The following is a 20196-nucleotide window of genomic DNA, read 5'->3' on the forward strand; positions in this document are numbered from 1 at the left end:
CCTATAATAGTCATTTTCTATATTCAGCAATACTTATATAGTATAACTAAGAAATCAACTTTATCTAAGTCATCTCTCAACCTCTACTTAAAATGGATAGTCACGGCGAAAAGCAATATCCATCACATTTCTATATCCAGCTCTTCCACTCTCGTGATATTTACGAAAATCATAGAAAGGGTACAAATTAGTCCCTCAGTTTTTTTATCCAAAAATATTTGAAGATAATTCAAATAAATAATAACTTCTTAAAAGCCACACGTGACTGTTTCCCTTCTCAAGGATTCTGCTGGATATAGAAAATGAATATGATAAGGGTGATAAGATATCATCATAGGCATAAAGAATGTGAAACGCTAATGATACCTGGCAACTATGAAGCGCATAACACAAATGCCACGTGGAAGTTAACATATTATACTATGAAACATACTCACTATTCTGAGACTATTTGGGAAATTATCACATATATAAAGACTAGTTATATCCATAGTATCGGTCTCTATCTTCCTGATACATACAGAAGAGACCATCGAACCATATACTTATATATTAAGTATACACCAGAAGTCATACCTGAACTAAAACATCTCTTTACTCTACTACAATGAATAGCCACGGCGAACAAGACCCTATTCAACAGATTCATAACCACTTTCCATATCTTTCCAGATAAGCTCTGAATACCGGACCTTGCAACTAATAAAACGTAAATGGCGCAGAATATCTGATAAAGTTACACATCTATAGAATATTGGAAATCCGGTTTCATACAATGTTACATTGCTTATCGTCATATAAAAGGCGAATAGAATTTATCGACAGTTTATGTAGCTATATATTGAATATATGGGGGAGGAGCTTTCGGCGTTCGGCAGTGACCCTCTGCTGGGAGACCCTGCCACACCTCAAACATGCGTAATGCAGGTCCATTTCTTCGCTTCCAGCAACATCTCCCAAAAAAATAACAACATCAAATGTCAGCTATTACAAGAAAAGATAGATTTCACCCTGTCGACGATATATACGGAAAACAACAAATATTCCATTAAATGACTCTTTAAATAGTGTGCGGGTCAAACCTTACAAACTCCGGGGAATTTAAATATGCTTCTTTTAAACCGCCAAAAGTTGTTTGACAGAAGGATGTTTAAGAGCAGGTTCTCTTTTGCAAGCGAAAATTGTAAAAGCGTCTCAAAATCTACATGTATCTATAGGTTATTTCTCTAAGTTCTTACGTTCAGCGTCTCGCCGATCGAATTGGTAGCCACGGGCAACACCAGTTATCCCCTCCTCTACAACGGCGCCGTCCTCCTCGAACTCTTCATCATTTTGAAAATCACTACCTAACCCAGTCCAAGTTCTCGAATGCAAGTGCGCGGCAGACGTCGAGACGGTCCCTTTAATCACGGTCCCTCCAGCAACAGTCTTCGTCAGAGATTTTTCTGAACCGGACGGAGCTTCTATATTGAGCCGTTTTAGTTCTCTCAGGGGTCTCGACGTACTGATGTATGTACCGGTCACAACGTCAAACTCAGGGGCATCATCATCACCGTTACCACTCAATTGCTCTTCTTCTTGTTCTTTGATTCCCTCATCTATAGACCCCAAAACTTTCTGGAAGTCAGTAACCCATTTCCCAGTCCATTCGATTTCATCCTTCAATGCCAACGTGAGCTCGTATGGCGTGATTATAGGCTTGTAAAACTCATTTATCTGATCAATAATTATACCGCTTTGGTTACAACCGAGGATACACCAAATATCAATTGGTTCAAAATTTGCTAGTTTAGCGACGTTTGGTTTCCCAACAACGAACAGGTAGTGCTTTTTCCCGTTTAGTTTGATCAGCTCTGTAAGTTTATTGATAGTCTCCTTGACGTTACGCAAGGATAATGTGTTCACCAAAATTCCTATGCAACTGGAAGTCCTCGCCAACTGCATGTACTTGTATCTTTTCATAAGAGATGGGAAGGGCCCCTCGCGTACTTCGTTGTTCTGCACGTCATAAAGCGAGACATGTGGGAATATAGTCGTTAGGGACAGAAGATGTGGGTCTTGCGGTACAGTGACGTGGAACAAGTGGTAGTCCTGTTCTTGGAAGGATGAGTCTGAATTTATAGGCTCAACAGTGTCGGACCCAAATACATGACGGTTCTCTAGAGTATGAAGCAACTTATTATGCGAGTTGTACTCCTGAGATTGGGCAAAATCTAGGACAGTCACCTGATCGTTCACCAGTTCAGAATTGATGTCAGTGTAGACCAACCCTGTGTAACCCTTTGCTGTCAACAGTTCGTACAGACTCTTAAGGTGGAAAGTATATGAGGAGTTTGCCATCAGACAAATCTTGGCACTCTTATCAGTGTACGTGTACAAAAACTTGTCCATCACGACATCCAAATCCAAATGCGGTTTCCCAAAAGAGTAGACCACTGGCAGTCTCTGGATCGAATTGAGACACGCGTCTCCAAAATGAACAACGAGATCAGATGCGACGTGTTCCGAAGCAACCTCATCAACACAGCACGAACTGTACGCCGTGTCCGCCAAAACCCAAAACCTGCGCTTTTGTTGGCCGGACACTGCCTCCTCCAACTGCCTCGACACTATCGCAGAGTCTAGGACAAGGCTGTTAGGGAACTGCAAGGTTATATCTTTATATCCGGTACCAACATTCTTCAGCCACTCTGCAAGCGCATCCACGCTGTAGTACTCCCTAATACAACGTTCCAGCTGCCCAGGTCCCTCGCTCGATGGACCCAAGTAAAAAGCTCTTTCCCGACTGCGGTCCCCCGTGTAGCGTTGGAAAGAGAACTCTTCCTCCGTCTGTCTCGTAGAAACCGCCAGGGGCACAGCATCAGACGACATCTTCACTTCTTCCAAGTGCTGGCTCAATTGCAAATGTCAACACCCGCAAACCCATCTCATCGCTGACATTCACACCCATAGTGAGTTGAAATATTCAAATTGAATAATTTTCACTTCCTCTTCTTCTTCCCACGCACAGTGAAAAAGAATTGATAGCGCCGCAGAACCATCGAATAAAAACTTTGCAAACAGCAACACCAACCTTTCCATTCTTGTCTTAGTCTTTTAGTACCACTCTGTACGCACTGTCTCCGTATTTCAAGATCTTATCCACTCAAGAGATCAAAGTGAGAGATAGAGACAAACAAACAGTGCCCGGCACAACTGCACCTGGTTCAGGGGCAATTCCACAAAGAACCGGATACCAACACCCACAGTGCACAGCCAACTCTCATGACTCCCAACATAGCACCCTGACTCGTGCTGCCACCTGTCCGATCGCCCTTGTTAATGCTATGTGTTACTACTTGTTGCTACAGAATTCAAAGGTATAAAAAAAGAGGTTTTAGAACTGTTAAATACGTTATTGAAGGGAGTTTGTTCAGTTGGGGGTGCTGAGAAAGAGAGAGAGAGAGTGTGTGTGTTTAAGCTAGCGGCAGAGTAATAAAGTATGAGTAGCGGTGACGACAGTGTGAATAAGGTGGAAGACGTTGGTGATGTGCCCGTTGCTGAAGCGGTGAATGGGCTTTCAATGCGGGAAGTTCCCGACGACAAGCTTGAGTATATCAGCGCAGATGCGGATCTAACGGAAGACTTGCCCGACGACGCGGAATACATCAACCTTGTGCATTTGAAGATTAGAGCAATGGAGGATTTGGATCTGGTACGATTCACAAGGTTGCAATCGCTCTGTCTCAGACAAAACCTGATCGAGAGTATCTCCGAAGTGGACGTGCTACCGGCAAACACGCTCGAGGAACTTGACCTTTACGACAACAGGATCAAGCATATCTCTAAATACGTGAACAAGCTCGTCAACTTGAAGAGCCTTGATTTGTCCTTCAACAACATAAAACACATAAAGAACGTGGACAAATTGGTTAATTTGGAGGACCTCTACTTTGTCCAAAACAAGATTACCAAGATCGAAAATTTGTCCACTTTGAAAAACTTACGGAATCTGGAGTTGGGAGGGAACGGGATCCACGAGATTGAACCGGAATCCTTCGTCGGATTGGACAAACTCGAGCAGATCTGGCTGGGGAAAAACTCCATCCCGAGACTGGTGAACCTAACCCCGTTGAAATCCCTAAAGATATTGTCTATACAGGGCAACAAACTGAAAAAAATCGAGGGGCTGGAAGAACTCGTCAACCTCGAAGAGCTGTACCTATCGAATAACTTCATCAGAAAGATTGAAGGGCTTGAGAAAAACACCAAGTTAAATACCCTCGATATTACGTCCAACAAGGTCACCAAAATCGAAAACATTTCCCACCTAACACAATTGACCGATATTTGGGCATCATTTAACAATATAGACCAGAGCTTCGAATCCCTCGGGGAAGAATTGAAGGAACTGACCTCGTTGGAAACAATATACCTCGAGGGGAACCCGATACAGCGCAACAACGAAACATCTTACAGGAGAAAACTGGTTCTCAATGCACCAAAATCGCTTGAAAAGATCGACGCCACTTATATAAAAGGCTAATGCGATTGTGGCAGCCTTGTAACGGAACAATACACCTAAGTATCAACGTACATCCAATCTTTTTATATCGTCGTACAATATAATAATATATATATATTTTAAGTCACTTCAAGTCGCTGTATTGAATTGTAGACGCTCTCCCTAAGGAAGCCAGAGGGCAAGATACTCGGAGAAGATCTCCCCAATGTCGCTATGGAAGAACCTGCATGGAAGATTGAGATTCACAAATAGACTGGTTGCTTCTACAGCTAGATTCTACTCCAAACCGAGCGATGTGAAAGCGGTGAAATCCGTATCTCAAGAGATCGCTTCCAAACAAAAACTGTACTTGACGGACCCCGTGTCCCCCGGGTCCATCTTCTTTTTGCCCAATGGTACAAAGATCTTCAATAAGCTCATCCAGTTCATGAAAATGCAATTGCAACAGACACAGTTTGGATACGAAGAAGTCATCACTCCTCTGATATTTCGAAAATCACTATGGGAACAGTCGGGCCATTGGGACAATTACAAAGAGGACATGTTTAGGGTAGAGGGACAGGATATTTCCAAGGAGACATACGGACTAAAACCGATGAATTGCCCAGGGCATTGTGTCATGTTTCGAAAGTTTGACCATTCGTACAACGAACTACCCCTCAGATACACGGATTTTTCGCCCCTGCATAGAAATGAGGCCTCTGGCGGATTATCGGGGCTGACCAGATTAAGAAATTTCCACCAGGATGATGGACATATCTTTTGTTCAAAGGATCAAATCGATTCAGAAATTCTTGGCTGTTTGCAGTTAGTCGACTTGTGTTACGGTCGGATTTTTGAGTTCAATGAAAACACAGACCAGTCTTATTACATTAATTTATCTACGAGACCAAAGGATCACTACATCGGGGACATACAAGTCTGGGACCATGCCGAGTCAGTACTGAGGAATATACTAGAAAAGTCCGGGAAAAAGTGGGAATTGAATGAAGGTGATGGCGCGTTCTACGGTCCAAAACTCGACATTATGGTGCCAGATAATGCCGGGAAAGTACACCAAGTGGCAACAATCCAATTGGACTTTCAATTACCCGAGAGGTTTGATTTGAAGTTTAAAAATAAGGACAACAAATACGAAAGACCGATAATGATCCACAGGGCAATTTTTGGTTCCGTGGAAAGGTTTCTATCTTTACTGATCGACCATTATAAGGGTAAATGGCCATTCTGGTTGAATCCATACCAAGCCATGATTATTCCGGTAAACACCAAAATGGAGGGGCAGACCGAAGCTTGTTTGCGTTTGAAAGAGATGCTACGCGGTGAAATTAACCACGAATCCTCTGAAAACTTGAAACCCGTGCCCTTAAATAGTTTCCATTTTGACGTGGACGTGGATGCAAGACCAGAGCCTGTCGGATATAGGATAAAAGATGCCATTTCGAAGCATTACTCTTATCTCATTATGGTTGGAGACGAGGAAGTCAAGACAAAAACCTACAGTATTAGGTCAAGAGACAATAGAAAGTTGACCCGTTTGACTTCTGAAGAGATTTTCGAAAAGTTTCAAAAGTTGGAGAGCGAATACAAGTAACTGTAAGAGTAACGTGGACCAACTCACTCATGTTCATAGTATATATTCATTGGAACGTACGATTTTTCTAAGAAAACAAAGAGCGTCAATTAATATGCACAATCTTTGTGCTATATATCCCGTACTTTCACATTTTGGTCATCAAAATAATAGTCAGGGTGTGCTTGGAAACAGTTTTGCATAACATGGAACTTATCCAAACATTCCGCCGTTTTGGTGCCCTTATCAGAATAAACAAAGCAAGAAAATGCTAGTCTGAATTCCTCACCACAGGGACCGTACGCCAGACCACCTAAACAGGGACAGTCCCAGTTAATTTCACCTGTATCGGGATTGTAAGCCATACCTTTATCCTCCAACGCTGGTTTCACAGAAGGAGCTAAGCTTTCCGCAGTTGGCTCTTCTAGAATTGGTGACACTGTTTCAGTTTTAGCCTCCGCTGTTTCTGTTATGGTCGCTGAACCGTCATCCTCAAGCCGTGATGGAGTTGTACCCATAGTGCTGTCTATTTCAGGGGTTTGAATAGTTTTACAATCGTAAACAGGTCTTTCGGATTCACTGGCTACGGTTTCGGTTTCTGATACTTCCTTTGACGGGAGTGTCAGTATTTCAGTCGCTGTGCTGCCAATCGATAGATGGTCACTTTCTGGGTTAGTGATAAAATTTGTTTGCAAGACAATTTCTGGAATAGCTTGCGAATTGGAGGGCTCTATCTTTCGAACTATAGTGTCATCTACTTTTGGTTTAATATTTTCTCCAGCTAAAAGTTTTTTATCAATGCTCTTGGGGACTTGCTGTTTTTCGCTTCCCAAAGAATGTTGTTCTGCATCTACTACCACATTCTCATTTTCTCTCTTGGAAACAATATCAAACTCATTTTGAACATGATTCTCAAATGGGGTCCCTACATCCTCTGCGCTTAGAGGCGTGGTACCTTGACTTCGATCCATTGTCGTCTCTGTAGAACCACTTGCGCTATCAATGGGAGTTGTTGACGAACTATTGAAGGGGTGAGTGTCTGCCATGTCAATATTTTCATCAGTGTTTGTTTCAAAAGGTATATCGTTAGTGGAAGCTGGAACTTTGCAAGAGCCAGAGCTTTCACTCATCGTTTCTTTTACCGGAGGTTCACTCGACATCCCCGGTTCTATGATCACCAAATCTCCAAGAACAAATTCGTGCGGTAAAGTGTCGACATCGTGAGGTAAACCTGGAGCGGCAATCTCACCAGCAAGTTCTGATCTACCATGGGGCGGGCTGTTTTCTGGTAGAATTTTCTCGCCATCGTATATTACACGGATAGAAGGTTGTACAGATCCAGACTTGCCTTGAAGATCCCCCGACCTCTGCGCGTTTTCATCGTCCTTCAAAGCCAGCACTGAACTGTCCTCGTTCCCGGTAACAGCACTTGAATCTTCTTTCAGTGGTAGCTCATTCATCTCTATTTCGATTGGCATTTCTTCCTTTGCCTCCTGCTGCAGTTTTGGCAATGCGTGTTCCAGATCTACGATAGGGATTTCTGCTTTAAGAGAGACCGGATTGTCCCTACTTGCGCCATCAGACGTACCCATCGACTGTTTTTCACCTCGAAACTGTTTGCCTGGAACGGGCTCTCTGGATATATGTGCACTTATGATGCTGACGTCACCGGGAACCACTACCTCCTCAACGTCCAGGAAGGGTTTCTCCGTCCCAAACTGATCCATCTGCAAAATGGGATCAAACGTATCCGTACTCTGCTGCTGACTCTCCATACTGTTCAGGACATCGGCCTTGCTACCTGGGCTCACCGAAGCTCCCCTACCAAGTGTCACACCATTGGGACTTATCCAATATATACCAGCAAGGCACGCAAACACTCCTAGCAGCGACGGCACCCACTGTCTTACCACTGTGTCACGTTGTGGGGCACTGTACAGTCTGATCGCAGTCTTCCCCCATGGGTTGCTTCCTCGCCCACGACAGTGCCAAGCCGAGGCTGAAACTCTCCACAGTGGTCGCAGAAAGTTGGACATCCGTTCCACCAAAGCAATTGTCACTAACCAAGGTGCCAACAATCACACAGATAACAGAGTCTTGGGACGAACAGTAGATCCCCACACTCGTCATGGAATACTGACATTGTTCGTTAAAATGAACTTGAAATATATAAAAAACGTTGAAAGCAACCTTTCGACAGTTTTGTGAACAATTGTGATGAAGCAAGACCTGGGAGAGTAACGAAGCTTGTCAGAGACTTGATCACATACACAGACAGAATCGCGATGAAGATATACTACATGGGTGTTTTCCGCAGTGCTGGGGAGAAGGCGCTGGAGCTGACGGAGGTGAAAGATCTTTCGCAGTTTGGGTTCTTTGAGAGGAGCTCGGTGGGCCAGTTCATGACGTTCTTTGCCGAGACGGTTGCGTCGAGGACTAACCCAGGACAGAGACAGAGTGTGGAGGAAGGGAACTACGTGGGGCATGTTTACTGCAGAACCGAAGGGATTTGTGGTGTTCTCATCACGGACAAAGAGTACCCGGTGAGACCGGCGTATACGTTGTTGAACAAAGTGCTGGACGAGTACCTTGTAGCACACCCACCTGCCGACTGGGAGAACATCACCGAGACGAACGACTCTCTGAAAATGAGCGAGTTGCAGACGTATATTAGCAAATACCAGGACCCATCGCAAGCCGATGCGATCATGAAGGTTCAGCAGGAGCTGGACGATACGAAGATCGTACTACACAAGACTATCGAGAACGTGCTACAAAGAGGAGAGAAACTGGATAACCTAGTGGACAAATCAGAGTCCCTGACGGCGAGTTCCAAGATGTTCTACAAGCAGGCCAAGAAGACTAATTCTTGCTGTGTCATCGTTTGAAGGGGGAAATACCAGTTTCTCTCTTTTCTTTCCTCTTTTTTTTGAATACAGCATCTTTCCTTTGGTGACGAAACTAGGTGACTGCGGGGGAGAGGAATGTGACTGGGATATCGCATCCAACCTGTACTTGTTTAACCGTTGTTTCATCCAAAGAGAACTAAAAAGTATATGAGTATTTTCATACAAGTATTTTGAGAAGTATGTAATCGTTTGCTCTAGAACAAGAAATAATATACCTTCATCGTATTGACAGTTGAATTACTGAACGAGTTTACTTACATCTTTGGCTGTGACAGCGCTGCTACTCGCAATTTATTATATCGTTTATTATATATCGCCTTTTCAAAAGAACAGGAATTTAAACAGTTCCAATTGAAGAGAGCTTTATTAGTTAATAGTAGCGTGGTTCTGTTGACCATAGGAATGGCACTGCCTGTGTGATTTATGGTTATATAGTTATACCGCTCTGCGGAAGCTTTGAAGAGCAAAAAAACAAACGACCTCGGTGAGGATTGAACTCACGATCTTGCGATTAACAGTCGCACGCCTTAACCAGCTTGGCCACGAAGTCTATGAAATCTCAAAAAAAAAATTCACAACAGCATACATACAGAAGGTTTAGGGCCACGATTTATTTTTTTAGATTCAAAGAACTCCTGGCAAATCAGCCAGACTGGAACATTTATAAACCTTCATATTTAACTACTCCCTTTTGGGTTTTGTACAGTATTTCTTTGAACGTGAAAAGGTGTTTGCCTATCTCTGGTTTCTTCTAAGTAGTGGTGTATATACAAACAAGTAGCACTCACTTGCCGGTGATTGTCTGTAAATATTGTACCCTCGATGCACTTTTATCCGTCTCTGCAGACTTGTTATGCGCTTCCCAACGTGGTTCATCTTTGAAGAGACGTACCGCCTTGATATAATTGTCAGTCGTCACTGTAAATCTGTGGTATATCCCAGCGGGGATGACTAGCAGATCCCCCGCGTGTACCTCGCACCGAATCCACTGTTCGTTCTTTGGGTGTCTCAGATCGAAGTATCCACTCCCACCGACGATGTACCTGATCTCTTCGTCGTCGTGGAGGTGTTCCTGGTAGAAAATCCTCAACTGCTGCATCATCTTCTCTGTGTCGTTGTGGAAACTTTCCGGCGATAACTCCACGGAGTCCCTATTCTTGTACTGCCGTTGTGCAGCCAGTTCATCCACCGCGGGCATCGTGGGACAGAACTTGTAGAACACGCCGAGCTTCCCCAAATCACCCTCTGTCAGCGGCGTACCGGAATCATGTGGCAGCCTGAAATCTTCCTCGTCCCTCCCGTCGTGTATATAGATTCTAACCATCTTGCTACTACTACTACTGCGCACTTGGCTGTAACGTACTACAAGAGCAAGTACCCGATGCAAGTAGTGTCAGGACCCTTTTAAATACAACAACCGTCCACTGCGGTACTAACCGGAGATAACACGAAAAAGTGTGTAACAACAGACAGGAAGCCACAACGAACCTGTTATCAATACATGAACAGTGTTCTGAAGAAGCAATGAACAGGCCTCTGTCAAGAACAACGACCCAGTGAAGTAGGAGACCGGACCGTCCAGAATCCCTGGGTCCCTTGCTTACCCCAGCACAACGCAGCGTCTTGTAGTAAACCCATCTACCGTGCATCCCCCCACGCTCACCCCCCACGCTACTTCCCAAATCGGTGATCAAGACGCAGACCAAGCAAGTTAAAGCACCGCAGGTCCTGGTTACAACAACCCCACAGCATTGCAACCGTACCGTGGGGGACATTCACACCGCTATCACCGGACCAACGGGTGCCCCGGGTTGGATTTTGGAAGGTCCACGACGGCCACGCTGGCCTGCGTAAGAGTCCGACCCCGTCAGGGGTCGGTTGGAGGTGCGCAGTGGCAAGAAGCAAGTCGAAGCTTGCGTATATATATATGGGTATGTAGTTGTGGGTATGTGGTCGTGGGCTCTATCTCTTGTGTTTGGGAACAGTCGAAGTAGCGCATCTAAGAGTTACTCAAGATGCTTTCTTCGAGAATTCCGGGAGTCGCTAGCAAGAGGCTGTTGCAGCTGGCGAGACAGCAGCAGGGGAATGCCGTAGTCGGTGCCGCGGTGAGGAGCAGGCTGCGTGCCTCCTCTTACTCTACACAATCTCGGTCAACAAGACGGAACGGCACACGGTTAGTGACCGGGGCAGCTGCAGTCGCGACCGTACTTCTCGTCTCACAGCTCTACCAGATCGAAAACGAGTCGGCACAACAGCAACCGCTGTTGCCAGGGGCCCCAACGAAGAGTATATCCCCCTCGGAGGTCGCTAAACACAACACCCCGGACGACTGCTGGGTCGTGATCGAAGGGTATGTGTACAACCTGACAGAGTTTATTCCGACTCACCCGGGTGGGCCCATGGTCATCAAGAGTAACGCGGGGAAAGATGTCACGGCGATCTTTAAGCCGTTGCATGCCAAGGGGACCATCGAGAAATTCGTTAAGAAGGAATGGTTCATTGGACCACTGTCTGAACCGATGCCAGCGGAACTTGTGTGCCCGGAGTACACACCGGGTGAAACGAGAGAAGAGATTGTATTGAAGGAGAGACTGCGCGAGAGTTTGCCGCCGTTGGCCAATATCGTCAACCTTTACGATTTCGAGAAGTTGGCGTCCAAGATCTTGTCCAACCAGGCATGGGCTTACTACTCCTCCGGGTCAGACGACGAAATCTCACTCAGGGAGAACCACAACGCCTACCACCGGATCTTCTTCAAACCAAAGGTGCTCGTTGATGTCAGCAAAGTGGACACCAGGACAAAGATGCTAGGATCACAAACGGACGTGCCCTTCTACGTCACTGCGACGGCCCTGATGAAATTGGGGAACCCACAGGGCGGGGAGATGGATATCGCCAAGGGATGTGGTGCGACAGACGTCAGAGTCCCACAGATGATTTCCACTTTGGCGTCTTGCTCAATCGATGAGATCGCGGACGCGAAAGTGCACGATGACCAGATCCAGTGGTACCAACTGTACGTAAACTCAGACAGGAAAGTGACCAAAGAGCTGATCCAACATGTGGAGGCGCTGGGCTTGAAGGCCCTTTTCGTCACCGTTGATGCACCATCCTTGGGCCACAGGGAGAAAGATTTAAAGATCAAGTTCTCCACAATGCAAAGCGGTCCCGAATTGATGCAGTCCAAGCCAGAACATAAAGACGCGGGCGCTGAGAAAGGTGCGTCGAGAGCGCTTTCGAAATTCATTGACCCAGCATTAAGTTGGAATGATATCGTCGAGTTCAAGAAGCATACAAAGCTACCGATCGTCATTAAGGGTGTTCAAAGAGCAGAGGACGTTGTCAAAGCTGCCGAACTGGGGCTTGCCGGTGTTGTGATCTCAAACCACGGTGGAAGACAGTTGGATTTTTCAAGATCTCCAGTCGAGGTCCTTGCCGAGAGTGTTCCTGAATTGGAGAAGCGCGGACTGAGAAGTGACAACTTCCAATTGTTCATCGACGGTGGGGTTCGTCGTGGTACGGATATCTTGAAGGCGCTCTGCCTCGGTGCCAACGGTGTCGGTCTGGGCAGACCGTTCATTTATGCGAATTCATGTTACGGCAAAGAAGGTGTTGCCAAGGCAATTTCTTTGCTAACGGATGAATTGGAGATGTCGATGAGACTCCTTGGCGTGACCTCTATTGACCAGCTGGGGCCTGAATTGTTGGATTTGTCCGCCTTAAGAAACAGAAACGTGAGTGTAGCACACGATAACCTGTACAATTCCGTGTACAAAAGCCCTACTCTTGCCCAGTTTATCGACGAGGACGGTGATTTGGATGACATTTAAGTTGCCAGAATGTTTTACAATACACATACATACTTATATTTATTCGAATGGTGGTGGTTCTTCTTTGCTTCGTAAAGGGCCTGTAGCGTGCTCAGTTGTCCTTCTTTTCCTTCAAAATGGTCAGCTGGTTCTTGCACCAGTTGAAGAATAAATCTGTCTGTAAGTATCCTGCCTCGTTGAATACTTTATTAATCTGGAGATCCACCTCCAGTCTTGCACCGTCATCACCCAACAAGACCACTTTATAAAGAGGTTGCGCCTCTTTGAACAAAGTTCTCACGTTGATAACAGATTGGTCGTTACTATTTGTCCCAGTGTATATAGTAGATTTCTCGACGAATTTCTTAAAGTACCAGAATATGAGAGACAAAACGGCGTAGCAACCGACGAGCAGTTTCTGGTACCCTATAACGTTGTTATGGCCCAGTTTCTTGTCCAAAAGGAAACTAGCTGCGGCAACAATGGCAATTGAGTAACCGATCAACAGTTTCAGGTCTATCAGCTTAAACGACTGCTTGTAGCCCAGCCTCCCGAACACAACAGGTATCTCCTCATCCAGCCTCTGCGATACCTCTGAAATAGAGTATACGTTTACTGGACTGCTCATTCCGGCTAACTATCCCGTACCGATGACAAGTACTCCTAACGCTAAGCGTGAAGGTGACGCTAAACTCGTGCTGTCCCGATTTTGACTCGTGTTATTTTTTTTACCAGCCAAAATTTCAAGAAGGTTCACTTTTAACTACACAGTTTACTTCCCAGGACAGACATTGACACACTGGCAACTGATGTCTACAAGCAGTATTGTCGACTACTATATGCGACGGAGCTGACAGTAAATTACTCTTGGTATTTTCAGGTGTCTTTGCGAAGCTTCTGCGCAAGATGCGGGTCGGGAACTTCTGATACGAGATCTCGAAGAACAGAAATGCGTATACACTCAATGCACACCCAGAGATGGTATAGTATCACACTTGCTTGTAGTGGTGGTAATACAGTTCCACACCCAAATATACAAAGTTCTATGCTCGTGAGCACATTTCCTCAAATGCCGGTATCGGAATGCATTTATTGTTCGTTAAGAGATCATCGACATTCGCGCCAAACTGTGGAACGTTGACTCAATTGTGCCGCAGTTTGAATTGCGTGGGTTGACCAGTGGGGATCCCACCCCACGCTTGTTCACCTCCAGGACTGCCCACATGTATGTATATATATGAGTATGTGAGTGCGAGATACGGTTTGCGTAATGAGGCATATTTCCTGCCAGGACCCTTCCTCGAAGGCACATTGAAGAGGTCAAGATGTTGAGAGCTAGTGCAATTGGCCGGAAGTTTACTGTTTCAGCTGCCCACAGGACTCTTGCACTGGGCATAGCAAATCGTACAATCCACAGATGTTCGTACTCTACAGGCAGTCCCACCACCAAAAGTACCACTGCTAAACGCAGAGTGAAATATTTTGCTACGGCCACTATCATTGCAGGTTCCATCTTATTCTATTCTCAGCACGAGCGCCACAACAACTTTACCAATGACTCGGCGGTCATCCCCCAGAGGAAAGTTACCGCACAGGAAGTTCTTGAGAACAATTGGACGGTCATTGATGGCTGCGTTTACGATTTGTCCAATTTCGCCAACACCGCTGATCCTTCCGCTGTCCGAGTGATCAAGAGCAACGGGGGCAAAGATATCACTTCTATATACTTTGCCCTATTTGGTAAGACATCTCTTGATAATGATATCTTCAAGAAGCAATACGCTATTGGGATTCTGTCGGGAAAGATGCCCTCAGACCGTGTTGTCCCCAAATATTCCTCCGAAACAAGAGACGAGGTCATTAGAAAGGAAATTTTGAAGAATTCGTTGCCACCACTAGCCAATATCATTAACGTCTACGATTTTGAAAATCTTGCCTCGAAGTTTCTACCTCATCAAGCATGGGCGTACTACTCTTCTGGGTCCGATGATGAAATATCATTGAGAGAAAACCACAGCGCGTATCACAGAATATTCTTCAAGCCACGGGTACTAGTGGACGTATCCAATGTGGACACATCTACTACTCTACTAGGTAAGAAAGTGGACATACCAATCTTCGTTGCCGCCACAGCGCTAATGCAGTTAGGTAACCCAGAAAAGGCAGAGGTGAACGTTGCCAAAGGTTGTGGCCAAGCTGGGTTGCACATTCCACAGATGATTTCGACGTTTTCGTCGAACTCCATCGAAGATATAACTGCTGCGAAAAGTAGCGATAAGCAGGCCCAATGGTTCCAATTGTACGTCAATGGCGACAGAAAAGTCACCAAAGATTTAATTCAAAAGGTAGAGGCACTAGGACTGGATGCATTATTCGTCACAGTGGATGTTCCGCTAACTGGGCACAGGGAGAAAGATTTGAAGATCAAATTTTCAACTGCTGATAACGGACCCAGCGTGGCCCAAAAGAAGAAGAAAGATACAAAACAGGACAATGGTGCTTCCAAGGCTTTGACCAAATTCATCGACCCTTCGTTAAGTTGGAATGACATTATCGAGTTCAAAAAGCATACAAAGCTGCCCATTGTACTTAAAGGTATCCAAAGAGCGGAAGATGTCGTCAAAGCTGCCGAACTGGGGCTTGCCGGTGTTGTGATCTCAAACCACGGAGGAAGACAGTTAGATTTTGCGAGAGCGCCAGTCGAGGTTCTTGCCGAGAGTGTTCCCGAGTTGGAGAAGCGCGGACTGAGAAGTGACAACTTCGAGCTATTTATTGACGGTGGTATTCGTCGTGGTACGGATATCTTGAAGGCACTTTGTCTAGGCGCAAAGGGTGTTGGTCTGGGCAGACCCTTCATGTACGCCAATTCGTGTTACGGAGAGGAAGGTGTAGAGAAGGCCATCTCGTTGCTGAAGGAAGAGGTAGAAACCTCCATGAGGTTGCTGGGTGTTACATCCATCGACCAATTGGGGCCCGACCTACTAGATCTATCCACCTTAAGAAACAGAAGCGTCAGTGTCGCAAGAGATAGCCTCTTTGCAGACACCTACAAGACACCAACATTAGCGGACTTTACAGAATAGACACACATATATATGTACAACTATAACGATCACCACACAACCCTAAACGTTACTGCGTTCAAGACCTGACTGCTCCGCAATATATGGGCAGTACTTAACTAAACTATTGTTTGCCTGTTTTTATTGCCGTGAAAAATTTTTCAAGTAAGAAAAAAAATTTCAGCTCATCGCAAAAAGAAAAATTTGAGATATAAATATGAAATGCTTTTCCCATCGTTCAATTGAGTGTTTACATCTCGTTCTGTTCACTTTACTGTTAGTTGTTTCTTTGATTTTTCGTTTTCCCAGATTTGTGGGCTTGTTTGTGTCTTTCTTTCGAATTATGGCGGGTTCTTATTGTCTATTTCCTGCTTGTTTCTTAAAAGTAATTCAAACTACTACTCTGCGTTTCTAGGTCTCACTATAAACGTCCACACCTTCACTCACAAAACATACACACACACACGTACAAAAATGGTTGCCGCTAAGAGAGATTTTCATACCGCTATTGAATACGTAGAGTCCTTAGAGAGGAAAGACGGGTTGTCGGTCGCTGAACTGATGGATTCTAATATCAGAGGTGGTTTGACTTATAATGATTTCTTGGTGCTTCCAGGGTACGTTGGGTTCCCCTCGTCTGATGTCTCTTTGCAGACCCAATTGACGAAGAGAATCACTTTGAACAGTCCATTTGTGTCCTCGCCAATGGATACCGTCACAGAAGCCGAGATGGCCATCTACATGGCGTTGAACGGTGGTATCGGTATAATTCACCACAACTGTTCCCCAGAGGATCAGGCTGCTATGGTGAAGAAGGTCAAGGCTTTCGAAAATGGTTTCATCAACTCACCTGTAGTCATTGGTCCTGATTTCACCGTCGGTGACGTCAAGAGAATGCGCGAGGAATGTGGGTTCTCTGGTTTCCCAGTCACTGGTATGTTTTAATAAATTATTTTCCCATCCACTGTTGCGTGGATTAACAAATTTACTTCCCCAAAATTAGGAAACGCTGTATGGTTTGTGCTGCAATTCCAACCGACAACTCTCACATGATGATTAAACACTTTTAATTAATAACTTTCGTTCTACTGACTGCGATCAAACGATCTTGTAGATAAACTATAATCTGATATGTTGTGATTTGACAGCCAACCATGGACCGTTTCCGTTGAGGAGTCACTCAAACTTTTTTTTGCAGTTATACTAACAGACACGGTTTTAGTGGCTTCTTCGAGCCCCTTAAAATCCATTGTATTAACAGAGAACGGTAAGTTCCCAGGTAAATTGTTGGGTTTGGTCACCTCCCGTGATATCCAGTTCTTGGAGGATGACTCTGTCAAAGTCACTGACATTATGACTAAAGACTTGGTCACAGGCTACCAAGGTATTACTCTTTCCGAAGGTAACGCCATCTTGAAGGAAAACAAAAAGGGTAAGTTGTTGATTGTCGACGATAAGTACAACTTGGTTTCCATGTTGTCAAGAACCGATTTGATGAAGAACGAAATCTACCCATTGGCCTCCAAATCTGCCACCACGAAGCAACTGTTGTGTGGTGCTGCTATCGGTACCCTCCCAGCTGACAGAGAGAGATTAAGATTGATGGTTGAAGCTGGTTTGGATGTTGTCATCATCGACTCCTCCCAAGGTAACTCGATCTTCCAAATTGAAATGCTTAAATGGATCAAGAAGACTTTCCCAGAGTTGGAAGTCATTGCCGGTAACGTTGCCACCAGAGAGCAAGCTGCCAACTTGATCTCCAATGGCTGTGATGGGTTGAGAATCGGTATGGGTTCTGGGTCCATTTGTATCACGCAGGAAGTCATGGCCTGTGGGAGACCACAAGCCACTGCCGTCTACAACGTCTGCAAATTTGCCAACGAGTTTGGCGTGCCATGCATGGCCGACGGTGGTGTTCAAAACATCGGCCACATCACCAAGGCTTTGGCTTTGGGTTCCTCCACTGTCATGATGGGGGGTATGTTGGCTGGTACTACTGAGTCTCCAGGTGACTACTTCTACAGAGATGGTAAGAGATTGAAGTCCTACCGTGGTATGGGTTCCATCGATGCCATGCAGAAGACTGGTAAGAAGGGCAATGCCTCCACGTCGCGTTACTTCTCTCAATCCGACAAAGTTCTCGTTGCGCAAGGTGTCTCCGGTGCCGTCGTCGACAAAGGTTCCATCAACAAGTTCCTTCCATACTTGTACAATGGTCTACAGCATTCCTGTCAGGATATTGGTGTTACTTCTGTCACCGCTTTGAAAGAGGGTGCTGTCAAGGGTGATGTTAGATTCGAATTCAGAACCGCGTCAGCTCAACTGGAAGGTGGTATTAATAACCTACATTCTTACGAGAAGCGTTTGCACAACTGAAGCTTTTGCCGAATGACTTAGAGTGCCATGTGTCTGTACACTAAGGAAAATAAATAGATAAAAGAATAACCGTCAGTATTAAATATGTATATTTTTCTTTCTTCTTTCGAACTCATTGGTTCAGACCACTTTTGATATTATCGTCACTACTGGCTCGCCTAAGGATATCCTTGTAATACTTCTTTTTGGATTCCCTCGCTTCATCCAGTGCTGGGGGCAATTTCTCATTGATCCTATCGGCCTTCTTTGCTCTTTCGAACTCGGAAAGCGTTTCATTCAGGGAGTCCGTGCCGTGAGCCAGTGCGCCGCGAGGCAGCATACCTTTATTCATGTCCTTCAAGTGCTGAACTTTATCGCTCTCCTTCCTAAGCACGGAGTACATTCTTGACACTTTTGCAATGGCGAGGATCTTATTTCTCAGAGCCATTCTCCTGTGCTCGTCGTCGAGGATCGACTTGTGCTCGCGAGTTTCGACGGCGGCGGCATCATTAGGGGTCGCACCTGTTGTGATTTTCCCGACTCTGTCCTGTATCACTGGTGTTTCCTCCTCTAGTTCGTACTCTGTGCATATATTCAATATGGACACTAGCATCTCGGTGACTTTTTCCCCCACGAAGGGCAAGGACCAAGTGAACACGTCCATGAAATCGGGGAGCCAATAGGGGTGTGGTGACATGTTAAACTGTCTGATGTTCATGATGTTGTTTTCGTACTTGAGTATCGCTGCTTTGTTCTTGTACGTGTCCAAGTAGTTTGGTGCGCTGAACAAGGTCAGCAGGCTCGGGAACCCGAGAGTCTTTGTGTTCTTGTACATCCTGTACCCTGCGTCCTGTGCTTCGTGGGCTCTGATGATGGAGAGGAGCCCCGTCTTCTGTAGGAACTGGCAGGACGCCGCGTACGTGAACGCGTAGGAGCAACCTCTGACCTCGTTGGGCACGAACAGGTGTTTATCGTCCATATCCTCGTCGTACGTTTCCACTGGGTCTGCCCAAACGAGGTCGCACATGAGCCCCCTAGAGGGGATCTCTCTGAACCTGTTGATTTTGTTGACGTCCTCTACGGAGTTCAATTCTGGGGAGATCCCACCGTGAACGCAGAAGTACTGGCCGTTCATGATCGCCGCTAGGGGTAGCGCGTTGAACGAGGTGCAACAGGTGTCGTACACTATCATACTGTATTTTTGCAGACACTCATTCTTGAAAGTGAAGTAGGAGGTGAGATGTTTGCACTCGTGGTTCCCCCTCAGCAGCCAAATGTGATCTGGGAAGTTCAGTTTCAGCGAGTACAAGTACATGAGACACTCGATGGAGAAGGACCCCCTGTCGACGTAATCGCCGAGGAACAAGTACGGGGTCGTTGCAGGGTCCCCGCCTACTTCGAACAGTTTCATGAGGTCAAAGTACTGGCCGTGGATGTCCCCGCAGACGGTGACCGGTGCTGGGACTTCCAGCAAGTTGGGTTCCCTGGAGAGCAACTCGATCGCCAGTTTCAAGATATGGAGGATCTGCGAGGTGGTGAGTCTCCCCTCTCGTTTGAAGTGTTCACGGATAAACTCGTGGTTGGGGACACCGGTCACGGAGTCAAACACCTGTTCGTCCGTGGGGACGACGTTCGTGATGGGCGTGACTTTGCTGTTGATCCGCTCCCTTGTAGAGACGAGCGTACCGTCCTCCAGCCTGTACTTTGTGAGGTCATGTTCCGTGTCGTTCTCCGCGCCTTTCGCCTCGATCACTTTGATAGCGGCGTTGATCTTCTCCGTGTTGATCTCTGCGTCGGTCTTGGGCATGGAGCGGGTGGTAAACGTAGCGTGGTAGGCTCTTGGTGCTGGTATTAGGAAAGGAGGAGCAACTGAATTTTTCACTTTGCACTAAAATGAAAAAAAAAAGGACAGTGCCAAGGGTCAGGACCCCAGAGCGGCGAGTATAATGCTGTACTTGTTACTAGTATATGTGTGTATACACGA

General features: G+C 45.8%; 11 protein-coding genes and 1 non-coding gene across 12 annotated transcripts; 6 read left to right on the forward strand and 6 right to left on the reverse strand.

The window, feature by feature from the left end:
• Positions 1-1218: 1218 nt before the first annotated feature.
• On the reverse strand, positions 1219-2871 carry DPH2 (2-(3-amino-3-carboxypropyl)histidine synthase; the record flags this gene model as incomplete). The annotated part of the gene is made up of 1 exon (XM_022608378.1): positions 1219-2871. The coding sequence occupies one exon, from the start codon at positions 2869-2871 to the stop codon at positions 1219-1221; it is 1653 nt and encodes a 550-aa protein (XP_022464880.1).
• Positions 2872-3481: 610 nt separating this feature from the next.
• SDS22 (type 1 protein phosphatase-activating protein SDS22) lies at positions 3482-4525 on the forward strand (the record flags this gene model as incomplete). Its single annotated transcript, XM_022608379.1, has 1 exon — positions 3482-4525. The coding sequence occupies one exon, from the start codon at positions 3482-3484 to the stop codon at positions 4523-4525; it is 1044 nt and encodes a 347-aa protein (XP_022464881.1).
• A 184-nt stretch (positions 4526-4709) lies between these two features.
• MST1 (threonine--tRNA ligase MST1) lies at positions 4710-6098 on the forward strand (the record flags this gene model as incomplete). Its single annotated transcript, XM_022608380.1, has 1 exon — positions 4710-6098. One exon carries the CDS (start codon positions 4710-4712, stop codon positions 6096-6098), a length of 1389 nt encoding a protein of 462 aa, XP_022464882.1.
• Positions 6099-6208: 110 nt separating this feature from the next.
• Positions 6209-8113, reverse strand: MIA40 (Mia40p; the record flags this gene model as incomplete). The annotated part of the gene is made up of 1 exon (XM_022608381.1): positions 6209-8113. One exon carries the CDS (start codon positions 8111-8113, stop codon positions 6209-6211), a length of 1905 nt encoding a protein of 634 aa, XP_022464883.1.
• Positions 8114-8362: 249 nt separating this feature from the next.
• On the forward strand, positions 8363-8965 carry YKT6 (palmitoyltransferase YKT6; the record flags this gene model as incomplete). The annotated part of the gene is made up of 1 exon (XM_022608382.1): positions 8363-8965. One exon carries the CDS (start codon positions 8363-8365, stop codon positions 8963-8965), a length of 603 nt encoding a protein of 200 aa, XP_022464884.1.
• A 497-nt stretch (positions 8966-9462) lies between these two features.
• KNAG0Etrna3N lies at positions 9463-9536 on the reverse strand. The gene has a single exon. It is a non-coding gene; the product is annotated as a tRNA-Asn (tRNA).
• Positions 9537-9770: 234 nt separating this feature from the next.
• ADI1 (acireductone dioxygenase (Ni2+-requiring)) lies at positions 9771-10310 on the reverse strand (the record flags this gene model as incomplete). Its single annotated transcript, XM_022608383.1, has 1 exon — positions 9771-10310. One exon carries the CDS (start codon positions 10308-10310, stop codon positions 9771-9773), a length of 540 nt encoding a protein of 179 aa, XP_022464885.1.
• A 691-nt stretch (positions 10311-11001) lies between these two features.
• KNAG0E03860 (FMN-dependent alpha-hydroxy acid dehydrogenase) lies at positions 11002-12816 on the forward strand (the record flags this gene model as incomplete). The annotated part of the gene is made up of 1 exon (XM_022608384.1): positions 11002-12816. The coding sequence occupies one exon, from the start codon at positions 11002-11004 to the stop codon at positions 12814-12816; it is 1815 nt and encodes a 604-aa protein (XP_022464886.1).
• Positions 12817-12907: 91 nt separating this feature from the next.
• Positions 12908-13423, reverse strand: SPC2 (signal peptidase complex subunit SPC2; the record flags this gene model as incomplete). Its single annotated transcript, XM_022608386.1, has 1 exon — positions 12908-13423. The coding sequence occupies one exon, from the start codon at positions 13421-13423 to the stop codon at positions 12908-12910; it is 516 nt and encodes a 171-aa protein (XP_022464887.1).
• Positions 13424-14120: 697 nt separating this feature from the next.
• Positions 14121-15878, forward strand: KNAG0E03880 (uncharacterized protein; the record flags this gene model as incomplete). The annotated part of the gene is made up of 1 exon (XM_022608387.1): positions 14121-15878. One exon carries the CDS (start codon positions 14121-14123, stop codon positions 15876-15878), a length of 1758 nt encoding a protein of 585 aa, XP_022464888.1.
• A 453-nt stretch (positions 15879-16331) lies between these two features.
• Positions 16332-18233, forward strand: IMD4 (IMP dehydrogenase IMD4; the record flags this gene model as incomplete). The annotated part of the gene is made up of 2 exons (XM_022608388.1): positions 16332-16791; positions 17119-18233. 2 exons carry the CDS (start codon positions 16332-16334, stop codon positions 18231-18233), a joined length of 1575 nt encoding a protein of 524 aa, XP_022464889.1.
• A 112-nt stretch (positions 18234-18345) lies between these two features.
• Positions 18346-20019, reverse strand: CMP2 (calcineurin catalytic subunit A; the record flags this gene model as incomplete). Its single annotated transcript, XM_022608389.1, has 1 exon — positions 18346-20019. One exon carries the CDS (start codon positions 20017-20019, stop codon positions 18346-18348), a length of 1674 nt encoding a protein of 557 aa, XP_022464890.1.
• Positions 20020-20196: the final 177 nt, after the last annotated feature.

This window comes from Huiozyma naganishii, chromosome 5 (genome assembly GCF_000348985.1).
Source record: "Huiozyma naganishii CBS 8797 chromosome 5, complete genome".
Lineage (NCBI taxonomy): Eukaryota > Fungi > Ascomycota > Saccharomycetes > Saccharomycetales > Saccharomycetaceae > Huiozyma > Huiozyma naganishii.